Source organism: Aspergillus japonicus (assembly GCF_003184785.1).
Source record: "Aspergillus japonicus CBS 114.51 unplaced genomic scaffold BO86scaffold_90, whole genome shotgun sequence".
In the NCBI taxonomy this organism is placed as follows: domain Eukaryota; kingdom Fungi; phylum Ascomycota; class Eurotiomycetes; order Eurotiales; family Aspergillaceae; genus Aspergillus; species Aspergillus japonicus.
Genome location: NW_020291727.1, coordinates 87,435 through 106,560, shown reverse-complemented (window position 1 = coordinate 106,560; position 19,126 = coordinate 87,435). Strand labels below are relative to the sequence as shown.

The 19,126-nt window shown below is 50.5% G+C and overlaps 6 protein-coding genes across 6 annotated transcripts; 2 read left to right on the top strand and 4 right to left on the bottom strand.

Moving 5' to 3' along the window:
* Nucleotides 1–1,961: 1,961 nt before the first annotated feature.
* BO86DRAFT_348811 (GMC family oxidoreductase) lies at nucleotides 1,962–4,058 on the bottom strand. Its single transcript, XM_025669331.1, has 4 exons — nucleotides 3,682–4,058; nucleotides 2,662–3,544; nucleotides 2,110–2,605; nucleotides 1,962–2,063 (listed from the first exon to the last, which is right to left on the bottom strand). Exons 1-4 carry the CDS (start codon nucleotides 4,032–4,034, stop codon nucleotides 1,987–1,989), a joined length of 1,809 nt encoding a protein of 602 aa, XP_025522659.1. The 5' UTR covers nucleotides 4,035–4,058; the 3' UTR covers nucleotides 1,962–1,986.
* A 638-nt stretch (nucleotides 4,059–4,696) lies between these two features.
* BO86DRAFT_324903 (uncharacterized protein) lies at nucleotides 4,697–5,267 on the top strand (the record flags this gene model as incomplete). Its single annotated transcript, XM_025668503.1, has 2 exons — nucleotides 4,697–4,960; nucleotides 5,082–5,267. The coding sequence occupies 2 exons, from the start codon at nucleotides 4,697–4,699 to the stop codon at nucleotides 5,265–5,267; spliced, it is 450 nt and encodes a 149-aa protein (XP_025522658.1).
* Nucleotides 5,268–5,649: 382 nt separating this feature from the next.
* On the bottom strand, nucleotides 5,650–6,960 carry BO86DRAFT_324942 (C-3 sterol dehydrogenase/C-4 decarboxylase; the record flags this gene model as incomplete). The annotated part of the gene is made up of 2 exons (XM_025668505.1): nucleotides 5,650–6,312; nucleotides 6,385–6,960. The coding sequence occupies 2 exons, from the start codon at nucleotides 6,958–6,960 to the stop codon at nucleotides 5,650–5,652; spliced, it is 1,239 nt and encodes a 412-aa protein (XP_025522657.1).
* Nucleotides 6,961–7,197: 237 nt separating this feature from the next.
* On the bottom strand, nucleotides 7,198–9,806 carry BO86DRAFT_393222 (ubiquitin-conjugating enzyme E2). Its single transcript, XM_025672970.1, has 8 exons — nucleotides 9,308–9,806; nucleotides 9,209–9,242; nucleotides 9,010–9,104; nucleotides 8,924–8,945; nucleotides 8,778–8,874; nucleotides 8,711–8,722; nucleotides 8,488–8,656; nucleotides 7,198–8,429 (listed from the first exon to the last, which is right to left on the bottom strand). Exons 1-8 carry the CDS (start codon nucleotides 9,338–9,340, stop codon nucleotides 7,572–7,574), a joined length of 1,320 nt encoding a protein of 439 aa, XP_025522656.1. The 5' UTR covers nucleotides 9,341–9,806; the 3' UTR covers nucleotides 7,198–7,571.
* A 2,028-nt stretch (nucleotides 9,807–11,834) lies between these two features.
* BO86DRAFT_246180 (GTPase-activating protein LRG1) lies at nucleotides 11,835–16,102 on the top strand. Its single transcript, XM_025667132.1, has 6 exons — nucleotides 11,835–12,512; nucleotides 12,572–13,274; nucleotides 13,342–13,986; nucleotides 14,052–15,152; nucleotides 15,205–15,491; nucleotides 15,546–16,102. Exons 1-6 carry the CDS (start codon nucleotides 12,051–12,053, stop codon nucleotides 15,996–15,998), a joined length of 3,651 nt encoding a protein of 1,216 aa, XP_025522655.1. The 5' UTR covers nucleotides 11,835–12,050; the 3' UTR covers nucleotides 15,999–16,102.
* A 1,160-nt stretch (nucleotides 16,103–17,262) lies between these two features.
* BO86DRAFT_348801 (uncharacterized protein) lies at nucleotides 17,263–19,014 on the bottom strand. The gene is made up of 3 exons (XM_025669330.1): nucleotides 18,717–19,014; nucleotides 18,370–18,655; nucleotides 17,263–18,270 (listed from the first exon to the last, which is right to left on the bottom strand). Exons 1-3 carry the CDS (start codon nucleotides 18,862–18,864, stop codon nucleotides 17,502–17,504), a joined length of 1,203 nt encoding a protein of 400 aa, XP_025522654.1. The 5' UTR covers nucleotides 18,865–19,014; the 3' UTR covers nucleotides 17,263–17,501.
* Nucleotides 19,015–19,126: the final 112 nt, after the last annotated feature.

Here is a 19,126-nt window from a genome sequence, read left to right as displayed (position 1 = left end):
TTTTTTTTTTTTTTTTTTTTTTTTTTTTTTTTTTTTTTTGCCCACACACCCCTTACTCCTTGGCTTCTATGCTCCTCGAGCAATCTTCTCTTTGAGTTTACATTCACAGTAAATATCGATGTAAATGTACCTTAAGTTAGTTAACTGTTAACTGACTAACCTAAGTCATCAAGTTGAGTAAATTAAGTTAAGCCAGCACTGACGACTCCTTTCATATCTCAACCGCAGGCTTCGTTGCTCAGCAACTACCCATTCCAAGCCCTTAATACTCGAGTACTTTACCTAGATAAAGTCCCGGGTTTCAAAAATGTCAACCGACCGACCGGGGAGGGAGGGGGGGAAGGGGGGAATAAGTCAACACAAACAAAGACCTCTACCAAGAAGAAGCTTTGCCGGTTTCGCTTCGATGGCGCTGTCAACCACCCACCTCATCATGTATATATCACCTGAGTCCTGCAATAGGATATAAGAAATAGCAGAAGAAACAGAAAAGAGGAAAGAAAGAGAGGAAAGAAAGAGAGGAAAGAAAGAGAGGAAAGAAAGAGAGGAAAGAAAAAGAGGAAAGGTAGGGAAATCAGGCCTCGACATCTACATCAACGCTATCAAATCCCGTCTGAAGAAATCGACATGAGAGGATCAGAGAAACAATAACAAGAAGGTAAGAGTCTATTACCGACTCATAGTACAGTACATAAGTGCCGATTCAACCCGGCTCTCTCGAATATAGGACAAAGAGTCCTGTACTCTGCAGCACTAGAAATGGTAAGTACATACAGTGAGTGCCGTCAATTGCATGCCACACATACAAACACAGAAACACCATGCCGTAGATAATATTTGACAACTGGAAATGTAAACCTCACCTACTACAGTACATACAGTACATCAACCCACATATCTAACCAACTCAGCCCCAAAGCAAAGACCAGCTCCCCAATTTGAACTCTCCTACCTCAGAAAAGTGAAATAATCATCGCTGTCCCAACTCGAACCTCCAACACCCCTGGTCTCCTTGTCTTCAATTCGATCTCCAGATAGAATCATACCACTCAGACTGCTTCCCACCACAACACAAGCAGTAAAAGGGGGGGAAAGCAGATGCAACTTACAAACGGTCGCACAGATGATACCATCACAGCTAGTCCCTCCCTTTCTTTCAAGTACGGTAGTACAGTGCAACTAACCGAGTCAAACATACATAACTTGAACCTCGTCTATCGATACCTAGGCCTAGACACTCGATAGACCCCCGTGTTGATACGTGCCGTGCCCGCCCCCCGCCGGCTCCCCTCCCATTGATTTCTTTTCACCTCATACATATGAAAGATGATCTCACGAATTGAAGATGCCTATCCTAGAGTATGTGCTGCAACAAAATAGAAAAGGACAAGATAGTTTGTCCTTTCTGAGGGTCGGGTTGAATTTCTGCTCTCTTTCCTCAGGTTTGTTCAAGCTTTCTTCTCGGACACCCAAGGGATGAGAAAAGTCATCCCAAGTTTGGTTTGGGTTCATCGTACAAGCGATAAAAGATTACCTGTTCCTGCGATGTCTAGATGCAAGCCAGAGTCTTTGAAAGTGGGTGCAGCAGTAATTGACTTTGACTTCTCGGCCCACACATTGAGCCTTCACATGTCAAGTTCGTCGTGCAAAGCTCGTGGGTGTGGCTTCGGTCTGGAGGCATGGTAGTTACTGTACGCGAAGCCTTCATAGTCATCCATGGTAGGATTATAATTGCTTGATTGGTTTAATATATGTTGGCTAATTGGCTGGTTGATGAGTGATCGCTATTATGCATGATAATGGTGCAAGAAGCCGGTACTCAGGACGTACTTTTGCTGTAGTCAAAGCCTATCTCCACTCTGCCCATCCCTGTTGTCAAACCACCGCACTATATATCTTGAATCACTATAAAGCAAGAAGATAAAGGGTAATGAGCTGATTAGCGCACTAAGACATGACCTTTCATTAGTCAACAACCCGGAAATGTCACTCGTCTGAACCGCCTATGATATCAGCTGCTATCTTCTCCGCCAGCATATCTAGAGCAAATCGAGTTAGCATGACTGCACCCTCGTCGGGGACTTCCTTCTCTCATGGGAAGCGACATACAAACAACCGCTTGGGGGTGTCCTGGAGGTAGAAGCGGGAACGCACTTGCGTCCACAACCCTCAACCCACTCACACCAAATACTCTCGCCCGGTTGTCCACAACAGCCATTGGATCATTGCTGGTCCCCATCTTACATGTACAGGCAGCATGATAGATGGTCATGACGGTGTTTCGAATGACGTCAAGGAGTTGCTCGTCGGTTTGGAACTGACTACCGGGGAAATACTCGTCGCCATCAACGATCGGAGCAATTGCCTGAAAAGCCTCACGAACTCGTCGATATATGGCAACACAAACTTGTGCATCGGACTCTGTCGCCAGCCAGTTCGGGTTGATTATAGGAAGATCGTCTGTGTCGTTGGAGGATATTGTGATGTTTCCACGAGATGTGGGTGCGACGAGCGTCCCTAGAATGGTCGCATATTGTGCCCCATCGGTAGGCTGGCTGAAGAAAGGGTCCGCAAAATCACCTGTATAGAGGGCCGCTGAGATATACTGCTCATGAGAGCTAGTGAGTATAGTTTAGATGGTCGCTGAGTAGGAAGACGTACCTCTGCCTCTGGCCAAGTGGGAGCAAACCACGATAGGTGCTGGCTCGTCTCGTCCGAAAAGGCTCTGCGCAGGTGCTCTGGGATCTTTTCAAATGCCAGATAATCGCCGCCTGGATTAGTCAACAAACCTCGTTTCTCGTTGGTGTATTTGAGGACTTGTTGGGCAAAAAAGGCAGGGTTTGTGGGGACGCTAGTTAGAGTCTGCATAGCAACTCGATATGTAGGTCCGAACATAACATGATCCCACATGTTCTGTCCAACACCTGGAAGATCGACAATTTGCTGTATGTCTTGGTCGCCCAAGATGTCTGCGGGCCCGACGCCCGATACCATCAGAAGCTGTGGGCTGTGGAAAGCACCTGCGGAGACTATGATCTCGCGTGTGGCTCGTAGAGTATAAGTTGATGTCGCATTGCCGGTGCGAACCACCACTCCTATTGCTTTCCTCGCGGAGTCAAAGAGAATCTTCTTAGCCATCGTCTTTGTATATAACCTGATCTTGGACATGCTGTCACCAATGCGCCCAAAGGCGGTCTCGGAGCTACACCTGGTCCTATCAGATGGGTGAATGGTCAAACTGCAGTACTGAGCACCTAGTAGCGTGCCGCTGTTGAAGTCCTGGGTCTCGCCAAAGCCTATATCATACATTGCGCGCTCCATCCAGCTGGAAAATGCGACGCTGTCCACAGGGTATGATACCTGTAGCGGCCCGCCCGCGGCGAATGCAGCTGGGTTATAGCCCGCCGAAGCATTGAGAGGACGCTCCGCGTTATCAGGGGGCGTGAAAGCGGGCGTACGCTGGAAGAACGGAAGGACACGATCAAAGGTATAACTGTCGTCCTGAACGAGCTCAGCCCAGCGATCCATTGTGCCAGTATCGGGTCTGACTGGTACCCACAATTAGTATAGAGGCAAAGGACTAGGGTCACACAGCAGACCGATTGTATATCATCAGATTGAGTGCGGATCTGAGTCAAAAAATCAGCATAGTTCTGAGAGGGTCAGTGTTCAGACACGTACGATCCACCGACACATTTCCCTCTGGCATAATGTATATCACGGTAGTTGGCACCGGGAACACTTTTCGCAACAAATCGCCAGTCAACAGGCGTCGCCGTGTCCACATTCGCTCCAATACCAACGACAGCCATGCCAGGAATCTTCGCTAAAGGATGAGCTGTTTCATAGAAGTCTCCAGCTTCGACAAGTGCCACCCTGAAACCATGCTCGGCTAAGCGAGCTGCCACAGTCACTCTTGCAGTACCGCCGCCGGCGACAACATAGTGGAAGACAGCATCGACATCGGGATCGCCTTCCTCTGCACGGTGCAAGTGAGCTGCAAATCCGTGAGCTCCTGTGGCTGCGATCAACATGAAGAGGATGAGGCGCGACAGTGACAGCATGATGCGACGTTCTGAGGTTGTATTACTTCAAGAATGATGAAGGGCGGCAGGTTGGTCAGTAACAACAGAGGCAGTGAGCATCTCGGGCTTATAGATGATGAATTAGCATGAGCACAGGCAAGAGCGACCCATTGAGTTGGCACTCGTTCCACTCCAGAAAAGCTTCTTCTCTGCCAGAAGAGGAAAGCTTACAGGAGTAGTGAGGTGAGTGGGTATAAAAGTCGGGGTATTAGGGATAAACGGTGACACAATCGACGATAGAGAATGAGTGCGGTTAGTTTTTCTGTAGATCAGGCCTTCTGCAATGGTCTGTCATTCGTCGATGTGAGCTTGGTGAATGTCTGGGTACATCGAGCTTTCTGCACAACAAACGGAGACAAACGTGGTGAATGGTTTGTTTGCACCGATGGCTGCCAAACGACCTCAACAGCCTCACTGGAGACTTTCAGAGATCTTACCCCTCGATTATCATTAAGAAGATCATTACTACCGCCATCTTTCGACATCTATCCTCATCATCAATAGCACAATTACCTCCACCACCATAATTATCATCGCGCTCCCCTTGACTCTCGATTCTTACCCCATCTCAAGCCCCCAAACCCAACACCAAACCGACAAACAACTTCACAATGACAACCTCCAAGTTCTGGCTCGACTTCCCCAACTTCAAGCCCAACTCCCACGCCCCAATCACCGAGGAATTCAAGCGCCTGGCCACACAGCAGGGCTGGAAGCGGGGCTCCAAGACCTGGCGCAAGCGATGGAACGCCTTCGTCAACATCGAGTACGACCAAATCATCGGCAGCCGCCTCGCATCCCTAGACGAATGGCGCGAGCTGTGTGAGCTTTTTGACCTGCCAGGGCCATTTCCTTCCATCACGCAGTGTAAAAAGGTATGGCCGTCCCTCTCCGTTGAAAGAGTAGAGTGAGGGGGAAGAAGTGAGAAAGAAAGAAAGGTAGAACAGTTTGAGTGCAAAGCAGGAGAGGCTGACAAAAGTCGAACGACCTCCATAGGCATTGTCGAGAGTGCATGTCAATCTGGTGGACCTTATCGAATGTCGACACTTGGGCACGAAACCGAGGACATTCAGGAACGTGTCGCAGCTCGCGGACTATACCAGGGACACGGGGAAGTTCTTCAATAGGACCCTGGCGAAGCAGGACAAGCTGCTCAGAGTCTTCTTGAGGAGATTGGTCTAGTTGTCAGAGGAAGGTACTGGTGTCCAACAACGCGTTGAGTCCTCCGATTCACGCGCCCGAGATTCCCGCGGGTCCTTCCGGTCTGTACGAATGGCTTTTCGTGTGCGAATTTGGTTGGGGCATGTTGGATCACAGTAGACAAGACCGTGAAGCGGTATGTGTGGTGAATCGAGAAAGCCTGCAAGTAAGATAGACATATGCTGGAAAGAAAGATCTATCAGTAAAAAGCATCCCGTTCTCTCAGTAAATTTCGACTATTGCTGAGATTGAGATAGAGACCAGCCTGTTTTCATGCATTAATAATTATAGACAGGGTCCAACTCAAATCAAGCGATTTGTAGGAGAAAATCAAAACGTATATTACATAGACTCCATGACCCGATCACAGCGCCTTCTTCTGCTCCTCGAGTCGCCCCCTCTCGACAACATATCCGACTGCGCGAGCAAGACCCTCGTCAACAGGAACAAGGGGTCTGTATCCCAAGCGGTGCTTGGCCTTGTCACACGAATAGTAGCGTGTCATGCACGAATAGCGCACCATACGTCTGGTCAGACGGGGAGTCTTGCCAAAGAGTCCGAGGACCGTCTCTGCAAGTCCGCCGATGGGGCCGAGAGCACTCTCGGGGAGCTCCCACACCTGATGGGGCTCTACCACCTTACCAGTGAGAGCCCAGGCAGCATGGGTCATATCCCAGAAATAGACCGGCGAGTCGTTGGTGATGTTGAACGCCTCTCCGTCCACCCGCTCATGGTCCAGAGGTCCAGCCTGTCCAGCCTCGTAGCGTGCATGAGTCGCAAGCAAGCGGTACGCCGCGAGGGTGTGCGAGTAGGCGACATTGCCCACGTAAGTGAAGTCGAACAGGTTGTTGTTGTCTCCCAACTGCATCCGGAGGACGGTCGGCGAAGCCTTGGCAGCATGTTCCAGAATCTTGAACGTGAATGTCGTGTCCTTCTCACCGTAGATGCCAGCGGGGCGAACCGCACAGGTGACCATTCCGGAGGGCGAGGCGCGGTTGTACTTCAAGGCAAGTTCTTCAGCGTCGGCCTACACATAACACATGATCTGATTAGCAACGTTTGAAATTAATAGAGGGGTGTCCAGATCTTTCGAACGTACCTTGGTTTCTGAATAGTACTCCAGTTGCAATGGTCCCCTGATAAGTGGCCATTCTTCCGTGACATTGATCAGGTCACTCTGCGTATCATGGACCACGGAACTCGAACTCGTGTAAACAAACGCCTTGCACTTTCCGCCCCAATCGCCACGCTCACCACCCGCAACTTCCAGCAACGTCTTGGTCCCATCGACATTGACCTTGCGCAATAACGGCTTGTTCCCTTCCAACACGTTCGCGGTAGCGGTGTGAATGACGACGTCCGGCTTGACGGCGCGGAAAACGGACAGCATGGACTCGACAGAGGTGATGTCTCCATCGTAGTACTCGGCGCCAGGAAGACGATTGTTCGTTGTCCGGAGGTCAACGACTGAGACTCTTGCGATGCATCGAGGGTATCGGTCACCCAACTTGGGATAGTCGAATCTAGTATCACCTTGCGGCTTGGGAAGTGCGACACTGGGATCTGTTTCCGAGGGGAAATTGAGTAGTTGGTCCACAATGTGCCAGCCCAGGAAGCCGCATCCTCCAACCACCAGGACATTGCCCAACTCGAGAGTAGGCCGCTTAGTAGACATGATGGAGGATTTCCGAAAAACAGCCGTAGGGTAGATGGTGTGGGGGAGGGGAGAGGAAAGGAGGGCGAAGGAGACGGAGCAATCGAGTTAGTTGGGGCGGCGTGGACCAGACGGAATACGGAATACGGATTGGAGGTCCGCCTCCAGAATCTCCGGATCAAAGCTCGGGCCTCCCCGCTAGAAATGCCACACATGAATCGCCGCCCTGAGACTTAACATGATACCTACCTATCTTTGCATTTTTCTAGTGTCCATTCTGGCATGTATCCAGGTTGACTTCACAGAGATAGGCGTAAGCTTCTCAAGAACATTGCAAAAGCATTCTTTTCCCAGCCGCCACTTTTCAATATCATGCGCCACTCACAGTAAACACCCATCTCTTCAACATGGCAATCGCCCGTCCATTCATATCCCTGTGGAACCATTCTCAGAAGCGCGCAGATCTCAAAGTGCAAGGGAGAGCCGATGGCACAAAGTATCATTCTAGAAAAAAACCTTGAAGCCGGAACAGCCTTTTTTCTCAGAATAGAGTAGAACCTAACCAGCAATTTGGGTCTGTCCCGGCCTCGCAGTGTCGACGAAGCTAGGAGAAGTCAAGCATTAGCGCGAGCCTACCCCATTGTTCTCTCAATTGAGCGCCTCAACTCCCGGTTGTATCTTCTTCGATCCTCCGGCGTTCCCCAGAATAATCGAGAGGCTTCAGGGTTCACTGCGGTTCGTGGATCATAAGGCGGGTTCTCTTCCTCCAGAGCTGCCACGATACCGTCGATATGATATCGCATCTCCTCCGACCGCTGTGGGAAATAACACAAGACACCATCAGGGCTTACACGAACATGGAAGAAGGAAGTTCTCATGGAAACTCGCGGCTGTACTTCTGGAAACTTCGGACTCAGGTGTATATCGATCTCAAATACACCGCCATCCAGATGCGTCATAGGTTTGCCAAAATAGGTGAGCTTCCACACGAATGGATTCTCGTCAACCAGATTCAGATCGATTGTGAAATTATTCTGGCTTTTCATGCTCTCCATAATCTGTTCATACTGGCGCTGTAGGTTTACTGCAATGCCCCACTCCTGCTCTTTCGCCGCCAGCCCTTCGGCCGACCAGTTGGAGCCTTCGCCAACAAGTGCAGACTTTATTACCACCAGCCGTTGCTTCAGCTCAGCATAATCGAAGTGGCCGTCCATCGAATTGTTGCCGTGTTCGAAGGGCATCCTTGTGAATTTCTGTTTACGTGGATATTCCAGCATGGCAGCATCTATTGATTGCATGTAGGCGCTAAAATACCACAAGAAACGTCTCTTGCGAAGATCGGCGAAAGGAACGGGAGAGGGCTTATCTTCCTCCAACAGTTCCCGTTCCTCGTTATCACTGAGTGAAGCATTCGCATCGCTCGGGGGTGTGATACCCAAAGACGCCTCCAGTGGCTCGATCACCGCAAGTCGAAGCGTCTCGTGGCGGATCTTAATTTCAATTAGAGCTTGGAGGGCACCAGCAAAGTTTGGAGAAGACAGCATTCACCTTTGCAACATACTGCTCCGAGTTTCGTTTATCATGTTCCGAACTTGCAACCTCGAACCCAGGTTCGTTCTCGTAAGGGTTGGAGGACATCAGGCTTTGTATCGATATTAGAATCGACTCGAGGCCCTGTGCGGACGACCACTGCTCTTCGCGTGTTCCGCGCCATGTTCTGCGAGGGCATCATCAGTCAGGTCTAACGCCGATGGAATGTCAGGGTTGTTACCCAAGGATCGATCTGGACCAACTTATCAGTTATCTGAACCCTCATGCAATCGCTAGGGGAAACATACAAGCAAACCTTGCCCGTAGCATAAATGTTGGGGTTGAACCGACACCGGCCACAGTTTGTCGTTAAGGCTTGGACATTTGGGGGGTGGGTAGGGTAGTCTGCGAATTGTCAAGAGTGAAAATAGTCTTATTTGGCAGGCTTGCTGACCTCTCCCAAACTTGATTGAGAACTAGGCAGTTGAGACCCGATCAGCACTAGAACAAAAGGAAAGAAGGCAGGTGACGAAGCCTGACCTCGAAAAACCCAAACTGGTATGGCGTATCAGGAGGCCCGAGAATGAGAGCATGTACATTTCGAATATCTGAATCATCGTAGTGTACAGCCAGAGCTATATAAAGATCACAAAGCCCTACACGTCAGCGATTTTGAACGTTTATAGGTGCTTACATCCACTAAAGCATACATGCGCTTATCGAGAGACGAAATACTCACATAGGTCTGTTCCTTGCTGGAGCTGTTGAATCTCCTATAATCTCTCAAAGACATTTCATCAGTCAAGCGAGATCATGAAGAACCAAGGAACAAGGTTACCCTTGTAAGTCGTAGGATCGCCTGGTTCGACATTCTGACAGGGAGGTAAAGCACGTATAAAGCAGCCAGTGAGCTTTTTGGTTGAGCAAGAGGCTTTTTTTGAAGCTATCGCAAGGTGTGTATGGTGAATTTCGAGCGCGCGCGCGGGGAAGGTCGATGAGATCAGGATGAGGGGGATCTTAGGAACTGTCTGCACGGAATTGGAAATCAAGTGTAGAAGAATGTTTCTATCCGAGTCTAGGGAGATGCCTTTCCGGAGTAGGCAAGAGGTTGAAGTGGAAGGTCCCAAAAGACATTTGCATAGTTAGTGAATAACACTTGGTTATAGTTAGTGGATAGACGAGAGTGCAGCTTGTTCTGCCGGATGAGTGGTGGGTGGGTGAGTGGCCGAGTAGTAGTAGGCACCGTCGGCGGACTCGACCGTCTTGACGGGTGCCTGCTCCGAAGAACAAAGGCAGTATCTAACCAACCACTCCTTCAGATTGGAATAGTATGTATGTAATTAAGTACCTGCTGCCTTGTAATCCAAGGACTGCCACGGCTGCTACAGTCATGCTCATTAAACATGATTTGCGTTCATTCTCTCCACTAATGAAGGCCAGTCGTAGAGCGCAGACATGTTCCTTTCCCCAAGTATATTTTCCTCACCGCCCATAGGCGACTATTTGCTACCTTATACCTGCGGCTTCGTTTTCATGTTAGACAAGATCAGAGGCAATTAATTGTTGATATGTATGACGTTGAAGGTAGGAGTTAGGAGCGCTCTGGGCTGTGAGGTGCTATATTCTCAAAAGGATCTGCGAACCAATTTCACCTGTAGCATAACTATATATGTTTACCGTCAACGCTGGTGAGAATCCCGCGGACCGCCCCGGCTTCATTCATTATACTGCCAATTGGTCTCTCCTCATTGTGGCAGGATGAATTGATTGTTACCTTCCCCAAGTACTTCCTGACATACAGTATCAGGAGTAAATGAGCTTACGAGATGAGTTGTCTTCCGTCAAGATGTTCTGGGCTAAGAAACTACCAACTCATACTTCTTTCTGCCGACCACATATCACATAGCCGTTCTTAATTCTGCGAACATAAGGCCGAATCGCGACTCTGAGATTTAGGCCCTATAGCCTTGGAAGAGAAACAGCTGCCAGTCAGCTACCAGCAGAATAGAAGTAGTGCTTGTGGGCCGTAGCAAGATACGGAGAAGGGGGTTGAAGACAAGGAGCGCATAGCGCAATCGGAATGAAGCGATAAGATACTTGCGGGCGGTCGGGTGGCTAGATGGGAATTGAACCAGATTCTAAATCGGGGGGTTCCACAAGCCGCAGCTCGTGAGTATGATTTGCAAGTCCCTAGACAAATCTTCGATCGGTCGGGGTTACAAGCATCATCACATAGGGGTTGTTTGTCAGGGAAATCATCGTGTACCTCCGAGCGAAATCCAAAGATAGGATCCAAGGGCCACTTATTCTATATTGAGTACGGAGTAGATGTCGAGTCTCCACCTTGGCCAAAATTTACAGGGTCTGTTTCTGCCTGAACAATTGTTGCGCTGGCTATTTTTGGCTGACCAGGGGCTTTTTTTAGCCAACAAGACTAAACCATCAGATGGGTTTGTGTCATTTGTCTGGTGACAACTAAGCTAAAATGATTCTTTAAATTCATCCGTCCATGGATTATGTCGATGTTGAATCCTCTCCAATCCTAGCTGGTGAACTTCTGTATCTGCCTCAGCCTCCCTCAACCCCTCCAACTGTTGTTGTTGTTGTTGTTCTTTGGGTCCAGTTGCCGGGTTGAGTAATGGATACACAACGCGGGATAGGGGATTCCCCATTTCCCGCCCGCCCATCACAGGCGGTGAATGAGGCGGTGACTACTTTCACGTGACCATGTCTAGTGGGCAGAGAGTGCCCAGCAAATAATATGAGAGGAGGGCATAGGGGGGGGGGGGAAAGAAGCAGAAGAGAGGGGAGGAGAGCGACAAAGTGCCCAGCAGCAACAACACCCACCCTCCTCCAAACACGCGATCCCCTCTCCTCGCTCCTATTCCCTTTCACTTGGGTCCCAGAGACCGGGATTCGACTTCCTTTTTTCTTATTTTGCCATTCAAATCTCTCTCGTCTCTCCCTGGGCTCTGGTGGTCCTCTACAAATACGCCCTGCTGAAAGGGATTAGGAATGGTTGTGATTCCAGACAGCGCACTCCGCCGCTTGTTGGTCTCACTCTGAGCTCCAACCCTTTCCCCATTCCGCTTCCCTCGACGACAGACGGTTGCGCATCTTGAATCCTTTTGCCCCCGATAATCTCGCATATTCTCCTGTTTTTCCGAGCGCCTTTTTATTGCCAACCAACTTTGACCTTGCGCCCTGTTTTCAGTTGTTTTCTAGTTTCCCCGCAAGTCTCATCTACATGGCGTGAGGAGTGTTGCTACGGAAAAGGTCGCTAACTCCCTTAATGAACCCCGCGCACCAGACTTCGGACGATTACCTCAGAGACTAACATTGCATACAGTCAAAGTCAACAGTATTTACTCGAAAAGCAATTTTGACGATTAGTGCGTCTGCAGCAGTCACATAATACGTCTATTACCTTGTTGTCTCCCCCCCCCTTCTCCCGTGACCCAGCTTCTCCTACTCCAACCATAGCGGCCGTGCCGTCTACCTCGGGATAGTCCACAACATTCGACTACGGATTCTGACTTGCCCGATCAAGCCAAACCTCAAAGGCATAGTTCTCGACGAACATGCCTCCCGGCGACGTTCCTTTGCCAGACAGCCTCGTGCCGGGCAACGGGGCTGTCCGCCCAAAACTCAACACCAGTGGATATGGCGGTGGTAGTTTTCAGTCGCAAACCCCTACATCTCCTGCAGATAGCAACATTGCTTTCGACTCGCCTCGCACAAGGACGGGAGGATGGAATGGGTCCAACATTAGCCCGGTCGATGGAGCACAAAACCCAGACGGTCGAATGAGCCGGCGCTTGGAGTCTGGCCACCCTGGCTCGAGAGATCCGTCGACTCCAAGAGATCGTAATGGTTACTGGGACAGATCTACACCACGCGAAAGATCTCGCCCTAATGGCCGACCACCCACTAAGTCTCCAGGCAGCTCGTCGCGGATTTGCAAAAAATGCGGCGAACCGCTTACGGGCCAGTTCGTACGAGCTCTGCTTGCAACATATCATCTAGAATGTTTCAAGTGCGAGGTAAGTGCACCATGTCTAAGAAATGGCTGTCGTCTCTCTGTTGACACTGTTGGGTTTAGGACTGTGGTCAAATAGTGGCGTCCAAGTTCTTTCCTGTAGATGCTGAAGATGGAAGCGGGCAATACCCCCTTTGTGAGACAGACTACTTTCGACGTCTCGATCTTCTCTGTCATGAATGCGGTGGTGCACTTCGTGGATCATATATCACAGCATTGGAACGCAAGTATCACATCGAGCACTTTACCTGCTCTGTCTGTCCCACTGTTTTTGGCGCGCAAGATTCATACTATGAGCACGAGGGTAAAGTCTATTGTCATTTCCACTATTCTACCCAATTCGCCCAACGCTGTCACGGTTGTCACACGGCAATTTTGAAACAGTTCGTTGAGATCTTTCGCAACGGCCAGAATCAGCACTGGCACCCTGAGTGTTACATGATTCACAAATTCTGGAATGTCCGACTGGCTCCGACCGGCCAAGTCCTGGAGCCGCCTGAGGTGGACCTAGACGCCACTGACGAGGAACGCAACAGAGTACGCGATGAGGAAGACGTGATGGAGGAAAAAGTCTACAGAATCTGGAGCATCTTGTCCAGTTTTGAGGAGTCATCTGCTGCGTGCATTTCGGATATGCTTCTCCATGTCAGCAATGGCACCTATGTTGATGGTGTTTTTGTTGCTAAAAAGTTCATTGGGCATGTAGATGTTCTCTTCTCTGCCATTGACCAGCTTGCAACGAACATCAAGACACAAGGCATGAAAGGTAAGCGGCTGTGATACACTCGTCTCGCATTGTTAACAGAAGGATGATCGCTGATTACCAGATCTAGACCTGGCTTATGGGCGTGAAGCAAAACTTCTGTGTAAGAAGATTGTTGCCTTCTTTGCATTACTCTCCAAGACTCAGGAGGCTGGCGTGCGTAAACTGGGCGTTACACAGGAACTCCTGTCACTAGTCACTGGACTCGCTCATTACCTCAAGCTTCTCATTCGCATCGGTCTACAAGGAGCCCTCAAACTTGAGAGAGAAAAGCAGACACCTGAAGGCCTTCACCACTTTCTAGACCACTTGGGAGACTTAGAAGCACTCCGGCCTCTCGAGGAAGAAGAAACGACTGCAGATTTAATGGTCGGTGTCGATGTTCTCGCAGACCAGCTATCTGATTGTTGTGCGTCATGCAAGGAACCCATTGACGATGAATGCGTCATGCTTGGCGATAGCAGGTGGCATATCAAGCCGCCACACTTCTCGTGTGCATCTTGTCAAAAGGATCTAACGAGCACCATCCAGGATTCGCTGTACAATCGGAAGGAAAAGCGGGCATACTGCAACGACTGTGTTTCCAAGAACAGTCTTAACCAGGAAACACAGGGAGGTTTCATCCATGTCACCAAACTTCAGCAGTTTATCTTTCTTCTGAGAGTTGCTCTTGCGCGACTCCTCGCCGTTCTACGAGCTGGAGGAACATTCTCTGGTAGGTTATGACGACCAATCACTTCGACACCTCACAGGGATACAGAGACACTTACCGTTCGATAGACGATCCCAATGCAGGTCCACAAAGCGGTAGCGATAGTGGTCGAATCCCACCTGGGGGTGAAATGCGCAGGTCAGGCACAAGGGCCAAATCATACGCAAACGCCGTCAAAGACAGTGCCGAGGGCTCGTCACTCGAACAAACTGTGGGCGAAATGCGACGCTTGCGTTCCATCCGAAACGAGCGCACCCTGTCCACAACCTACAGAAAAGCTCGAGCATCTCGAATAATCGATGGGCCAGAGGGTCGCAGTGTGCGGCCGGGATCATCAGGAGGCGAAGCCTCGGATCCACGGGGTCATGGATTTCAGATTGTAGAGGAAAAAGATGCCAATGGAGAAACGGTCACTGAGCTGACGTTTGGCAACCAGGACGCATTGACTTTGGATGATATTCCCAGAATCGTTGCGGCCGAACAAGCCAAGGAACAACGGCCCAATGCTTATAAGCATGCCGGCACCAAGCTTGTTGGCACCACCGAGCCTCTCCCAAAGTACAACTACGGTCATCAGCGTGGCGTTTCGGGTGCAGGTCTAGAGCAGCATCTGATTGAGCAGTCAGGGCGGACTAAGAAGTACTTTTCGGAACTCTCTGCTCTGGAGTACTTCATTGTCCGACACGTTGCGGTCTTGTCCATGGAGCCGTTGTTGGATGGGAATTTTACTCTGGAAGAGCTTCTCTCGTTGATAGAGTCGCGCAAACCCACGATCTGGAATATCTTTGGTCGAGCTTTTAACAAGGAAGCGAAGAAAGGTGGGAAGAAGAAGGGTGTCTTCGGCGTCAGCCTCGACTTCCTTGTTGAGAAAGAAGGTACAGAGTCCAGTCACGGTGTTGGGCCTGGGGCGCTTCGCATTCCCGCCCTCGTTGATGATGCTGTCTCCGCAATGCGTCAAATGGACATGTCTGTTGAGGGTGTTTTCCGCAAGAATGGCAACATTAGACGCCTGAAGGAACTCACCGAGATGATCGATAACAGGTATGAGCAGGTAGACCTGACGAAGGAGAACCCTGTTCAGATTGCGGCTCTCCTCAAGAAGTTCCTTCGTGAGATGCCAGATCCACTCATGACATTCAAGCTGCACCGCTTATTTGTGGTATCTCAAAGTAAGTTTGATGGCCCTGAGCAGCAATGTCCGGCTTGTTAACGTCGCCACAGAGATCTCTGATCCAGAGAAACAAAAGCGCCTCTTGCATCTCACCTGCTGCTTGCTACCCAAAGCTCATCGTGATACTATGGAAGTTTTGTTCGCCTTCCTGAACTGGACTTCGTCCTTCTCACATGTCGATGAGGAGTCCGGTAGCAAGATGGACATTCATAACCTGGCAACTGTGATAACACCGAATATACTTTATCCCAACACTAAGGCCAGTACCGTGGACGAGAGCTTCCTGGCAATTGAGGCCGTCAACTCTTTGATCACATACAATGATACTATGTGCGAGGTATGTTGTCCAGATTTTCTTTCGTTGTAGTGTTGCCTTCTAACATTTTTTCAGATCCCCGAAGACTTGCAATCAGTCCTGAATGACCCTACCTTCTTCAAAGAGAATAGCGAGGTGACTACCAAAGATATCCTCAAGCGATATGGGGATATTGCACGAGGCAGCATGTCTCAGAAGCCCAGCAATGGTGGCGAGACTGTTACAATTACGAACTCCACTCGCGGAGCGAACATTCCTACTTCTGCACGCATTGAAACGGACGCCTCCCAAGATGCGGCTTGGCAGGCACAGAGCTCAGTTCGCCACGTCCAAAGCCCCGGGGGACTTGGCCACTCTACAAGCACCGCTCAGTCTGGTATGGACCTTGGTCCTGCAGCGGCTAAAGATTACCGTGAGCGAAGCACGAGTAACAGCAGCCAGCAAAATACTGTCCAATCTGATGGACAAGGCCAGCCGATGCCTTACCGACCTCGTCCAGGCGTTGGACCTATGGGCGTTGCGGGCTAAATTAACAGCTAGCCTTTGTCTTCGGCGATGGCACTACATCGTCGCTTTTCTGCATAGTCTCGAAGATATTTTACTGATACAATAATCGCCAATATCTCGTTTGAGCTCCAAAGAATGCTCTTGGCGTATGACTGGGCCGTTCAGCGTTTATTCGATATAACATGGTTGGATGGAGTTTCTTTCACCTTTTGAATTGAGATGATTATCGATGTTTGCCAAAATTGTCGGCTCGAAGATCCTCTTGGCTGATGGTTGTTCTTTTCTTCTTACCTTGTCTTTTGTGCTCTGGCAACTTGAAGCGCATTTGCATTGGCCGTGGGTCCCAGTACGACTCACCGCACCCTTAATTTGCTTTCTACCTCGATGGGCTAGTTACGGAGGTACGTCTGTCCGTCGTGACCTTGTTAGGTTCATATTCTGGGGGACTTGGGGTGTCACTCTTCTCCCAATTTTCCATCTTCCCCATCTCTTCTTTTCTCGCCCGTTGTTATCTCAAAGCCTTGCCTTGCAGCCCTTTGCGTTTTCACAGCCCGAGACCCAAAGCGAACAATGCCAGGGGCATTTCCTTTCTTTCCATTCCCTCGATTTCATTTTCTTTTTCTTCTGACTTCTTGAACACCATGGTGTTTTGCAATCTTGTGCCTTACTAACTTCCATTCCACTGTTGTGTGAGATTATTCTGAGTCGGACGCGCTAGCAAGGAGAGAGCAGCTTTCTTCTTCTTCCAGTTTACTTTACTTCATTTTCTCAGGCAGTTCCAGATTAACTGCGAAGATACCTGTGCCGAGTCATGCGATATTTTCTTTTCTCCTTTTTTTCTTCTACCTTTTCTACTTTCTCCATCCCTTCTCTCCTATCTCCATTCTATTCCACTTTCTCCCATTCCAAAACCATACGACCTAACCCCAGCTGATATCCCGACTTGTTTGTGTTCCTTTTCTTTTTCTTCTTCTCTTCAGCATCCTTGTGATGTCTTTCTATTCTCCTTTTCCCTCTTATTTCCCCCTTTTTTCTCATTCAGCCCCCGCCTGCCCTCATAAAAAAAAGAGGTGTAATTTACTAGCGACTATGAATGAAAGACATTATCATAGTACCTGCCACTTTATAGGCTTGACCGCGTGAAAGTATGATACTTAGTGGTCAATGCTGGAAGCGGTTTTGATGCTCCCATAAGAGGTTACTCAACAGGAAATGCATGCTGAATTTATGTAAACACATTCATAACTCAACAAGGAGAAACATGACACCTGGCAATGTCTCTCGACGATGATTTTGATGCAATGGGCCAAAAGAACAACGACAAAATCTGCAGTCGATATAAAAACTCCGAATAATTCACTCCAAGCCCCAAATACTCCTTCGATACCTAAATTAACTCTCAAATCGCACACCCCCCGGTATCAAGCAGAACACCACGTGGAACTCCAATCATACACAAAGCAACAATAAGAGGTATCAAAATGACTAAAGTCGTAAGAACAAAGATAGGTAGTTAGATCCCTATCAGGCCCGCTTGCGCAGAACCCTGCGACCGGCTGCGGGGGCAGCTTCACCGCCGGCCGGGGTGGTGGCTCGCTTGGTCGTGGTTCCTGATGCGGCGTTGCGTTTGGCAGCGGCGGCCGCGGCGGTTTGGGTGCGGCCGCCCGCGTTCTTCCTGGCAGCGGAGTAGGCAGGCGCGGACGCCGTGGCACTCCCGGCGGTCTTCTTGCTGCCCGTGAGGGTCCGGGTTGGCTTGACCGCCACGGTGGTACCGGAGGAGGCGGACGAGGAGACACTGTCCCGGCGGTCGACTACCTGGCGCGTCGCGGGCCGCGGTAAGGGCGAGCGTAGGGTCTTGCTGGTCGTGGTTGCGGCGCGGCTTGCCGGGCGTCTGGTGGCTGCTTGGGACGAGGGCCTGACGACGGATGTCGAGGGCGCGTTGGTGCCGCGAACGGACCGCAGGCCGGGCATGCTGGCGGAGGTGCCCTTGAGCGGGCTGGAGGGCTTGAGCGGGGACATGGGCCGGGAGAGGAAGGACGATGTGTGGTGGGGGTGGTGGGTGGATTTCTCGGGCGAGGCGACGCGTAGAGGGGACTGGGGGTATGTCCGCGAGTTCGAGGTCTTCGGCGACAGAATCCGGTAGTCGTTGGCGCCCCGCATCTCCTGGGACACCACCCGCGAGGTTCCCGCTGCTGCACCGGGCTTGGCGCGGCGTTTGGGGTTCTTGAGCACGTCGAGCGACTCCCCGCCCGGGGCGGGCGCGTTCTCTTTATCGGAATAGATGCCTTCGTGGCTGGTTTGGGGGGAAACAGGATCAGTGGATTGAACGATCACGATGTCAAGTTACCACCGCGGGGACGACTCAGAGAGGATATATCTTCTTACGCCGTACCTTTGTTTGCGTACCCTGCGGGAGCTGGGACTTGCAGTCGTCGCTTTGCGCAACTTGGGGCTAGCGGAGATGGCTGCGAAATTCCGGGATGCTTTGGCTGGGCTAAGCAGCAGCTTGCGGGGGGATGTGTTCTCTTGCTGTGCTCTCATGTGCTTCTCGAGTAGTTCGCCCATGTTGGCTCTGCGGAGTGCGATGGGGATTCGGTTGATGCGTCGCTCGATCCGGGCGCGTAGGTCGTTGGCTTGGAGAGCGTACTGGGCACGGAGTTTGCGGGCGCGTTCGGTGACTGGGACGGCGGTTAGTACCAGAATTGAGGGATGAAGATTGCGCTGTCTTCGGGAGCGTACTTTCGAGCTGGAGGTTGTCAATGAGAGCCTGTTTCTGGTTGCGTGTAATCCGAAGCTTCTTCTTAGGCGGGCTGTTGGTGGGTGTAAAGGCTTCCTCGTTGTGGGACGCGTCCTCGGGGGACTTGCGTTTGGAGGCAAGGGACGCCATTGGGCTTGAACTAGGTCGCTAGCGATCGCTGGTCTGTAGACGTGCAGGATATCCGATGCAGAATTTAAAAGGCTGGAACGAGACCAGAAGGATGATTGAGTCGAGAACTGCGTCTGGATTGAAGGGAGGGAGGAAAGCGGAAGAGTTGGCGGGCGGGAGAGTGTGTGAGAGGAGAGGATAAACAACCTTGATTGAAGTGCTGACTTAATTCGTGGTTAGCTCCGATCGGGAGAGGGTGTGACATCTTGCAGTCAGTCCCCGT

Bases quoted from the DNA above. Each gene is read 5' to 3' on its own strand.
- BO86DRAFT_348811 (XM_025669331.1), bottom strand. From the start codon at position 4,034: ATGTTGATCGCAGCCACAGGAGCTCACGGATTTGCAGCTCACTTGCAC. The intron at 3,545-3,681 runs GTACGTGTCTGA...GGTACCAGTCAG, and splicing joins GGGAAATGTGTCGGTGGATC to ACCCGATACTGGCACAATGG. The intron at 2,606-2,661 runs GTACGTCTTCCT...TCTCATGAGCAG, and splicing joins CCACTTGGCCAGAGGCAGAG to TATATCTCAGCGGCCCTCTA.
- BO86DRAFT_393222 (XM_025672970.1), bottom strand. From the start codon at position 9,340: ATGTCGAACCAGGCGATCCTACGACTTACAAGG. The intron at 9,105-9,208 runs GTGAGTATTTCG...ATCTTTATATAG, and splicing joins CCAGCAAGGAACAGACCTAT to CTCTGGCTGTACACTACGAT. The intron at 8,875-8,923 runs GTCAGCAAGCCT...GACAATTCGCAG, and splicing joins CTCAATCAAGTTTGGGAGAG to ACTACCCTACCCACCCCCCA.
- BO86DRAFT_246180 (XM_025667132.1), top strand. From the start codon at position 12,051: ATGCCTCCCGGCGACGTTCCTTTGCCAGACAGCCTCGTGCCGGGCAAC. The intron at 12,513-12,571 runs GTAAGTGCACCA...TGTTGGGTTTAG, and splicing joins TAGAATGTTTCAAGTGCGAG to GACTGTGGTCAAATAGTGGC. The intron at 15,492-15,545 runs GTATGTTGTCCA...ACATTTTTTCAG, and splicing joins ACAATGATACTATGTGCGAG to ATCCCCGAAGACTTGCAATC.
- BO86DRAFT_348801 (XM_025669330.1), bottom strand. From the start codon at position 18,864: ATGGCGTCCCTTGCCTCCAAACGCAAGTCCCCCGAGGACGCGTCCCAC. The intron at 18,656-18,716 runs GTACGCTCCCGA...CCGCCGTCCCAG, and splicing joins TGACAACCTCCAGCTCGAAA to TCACCGAACGCGCCCGCAAA. The intron at 18,271-18,369 runs GTACGGCGTAAG...CCCCCAAACCAG, and splicing joins CGCAGGGTACGCAAACAAAG to CCACGAAGGCATCTATTCCG.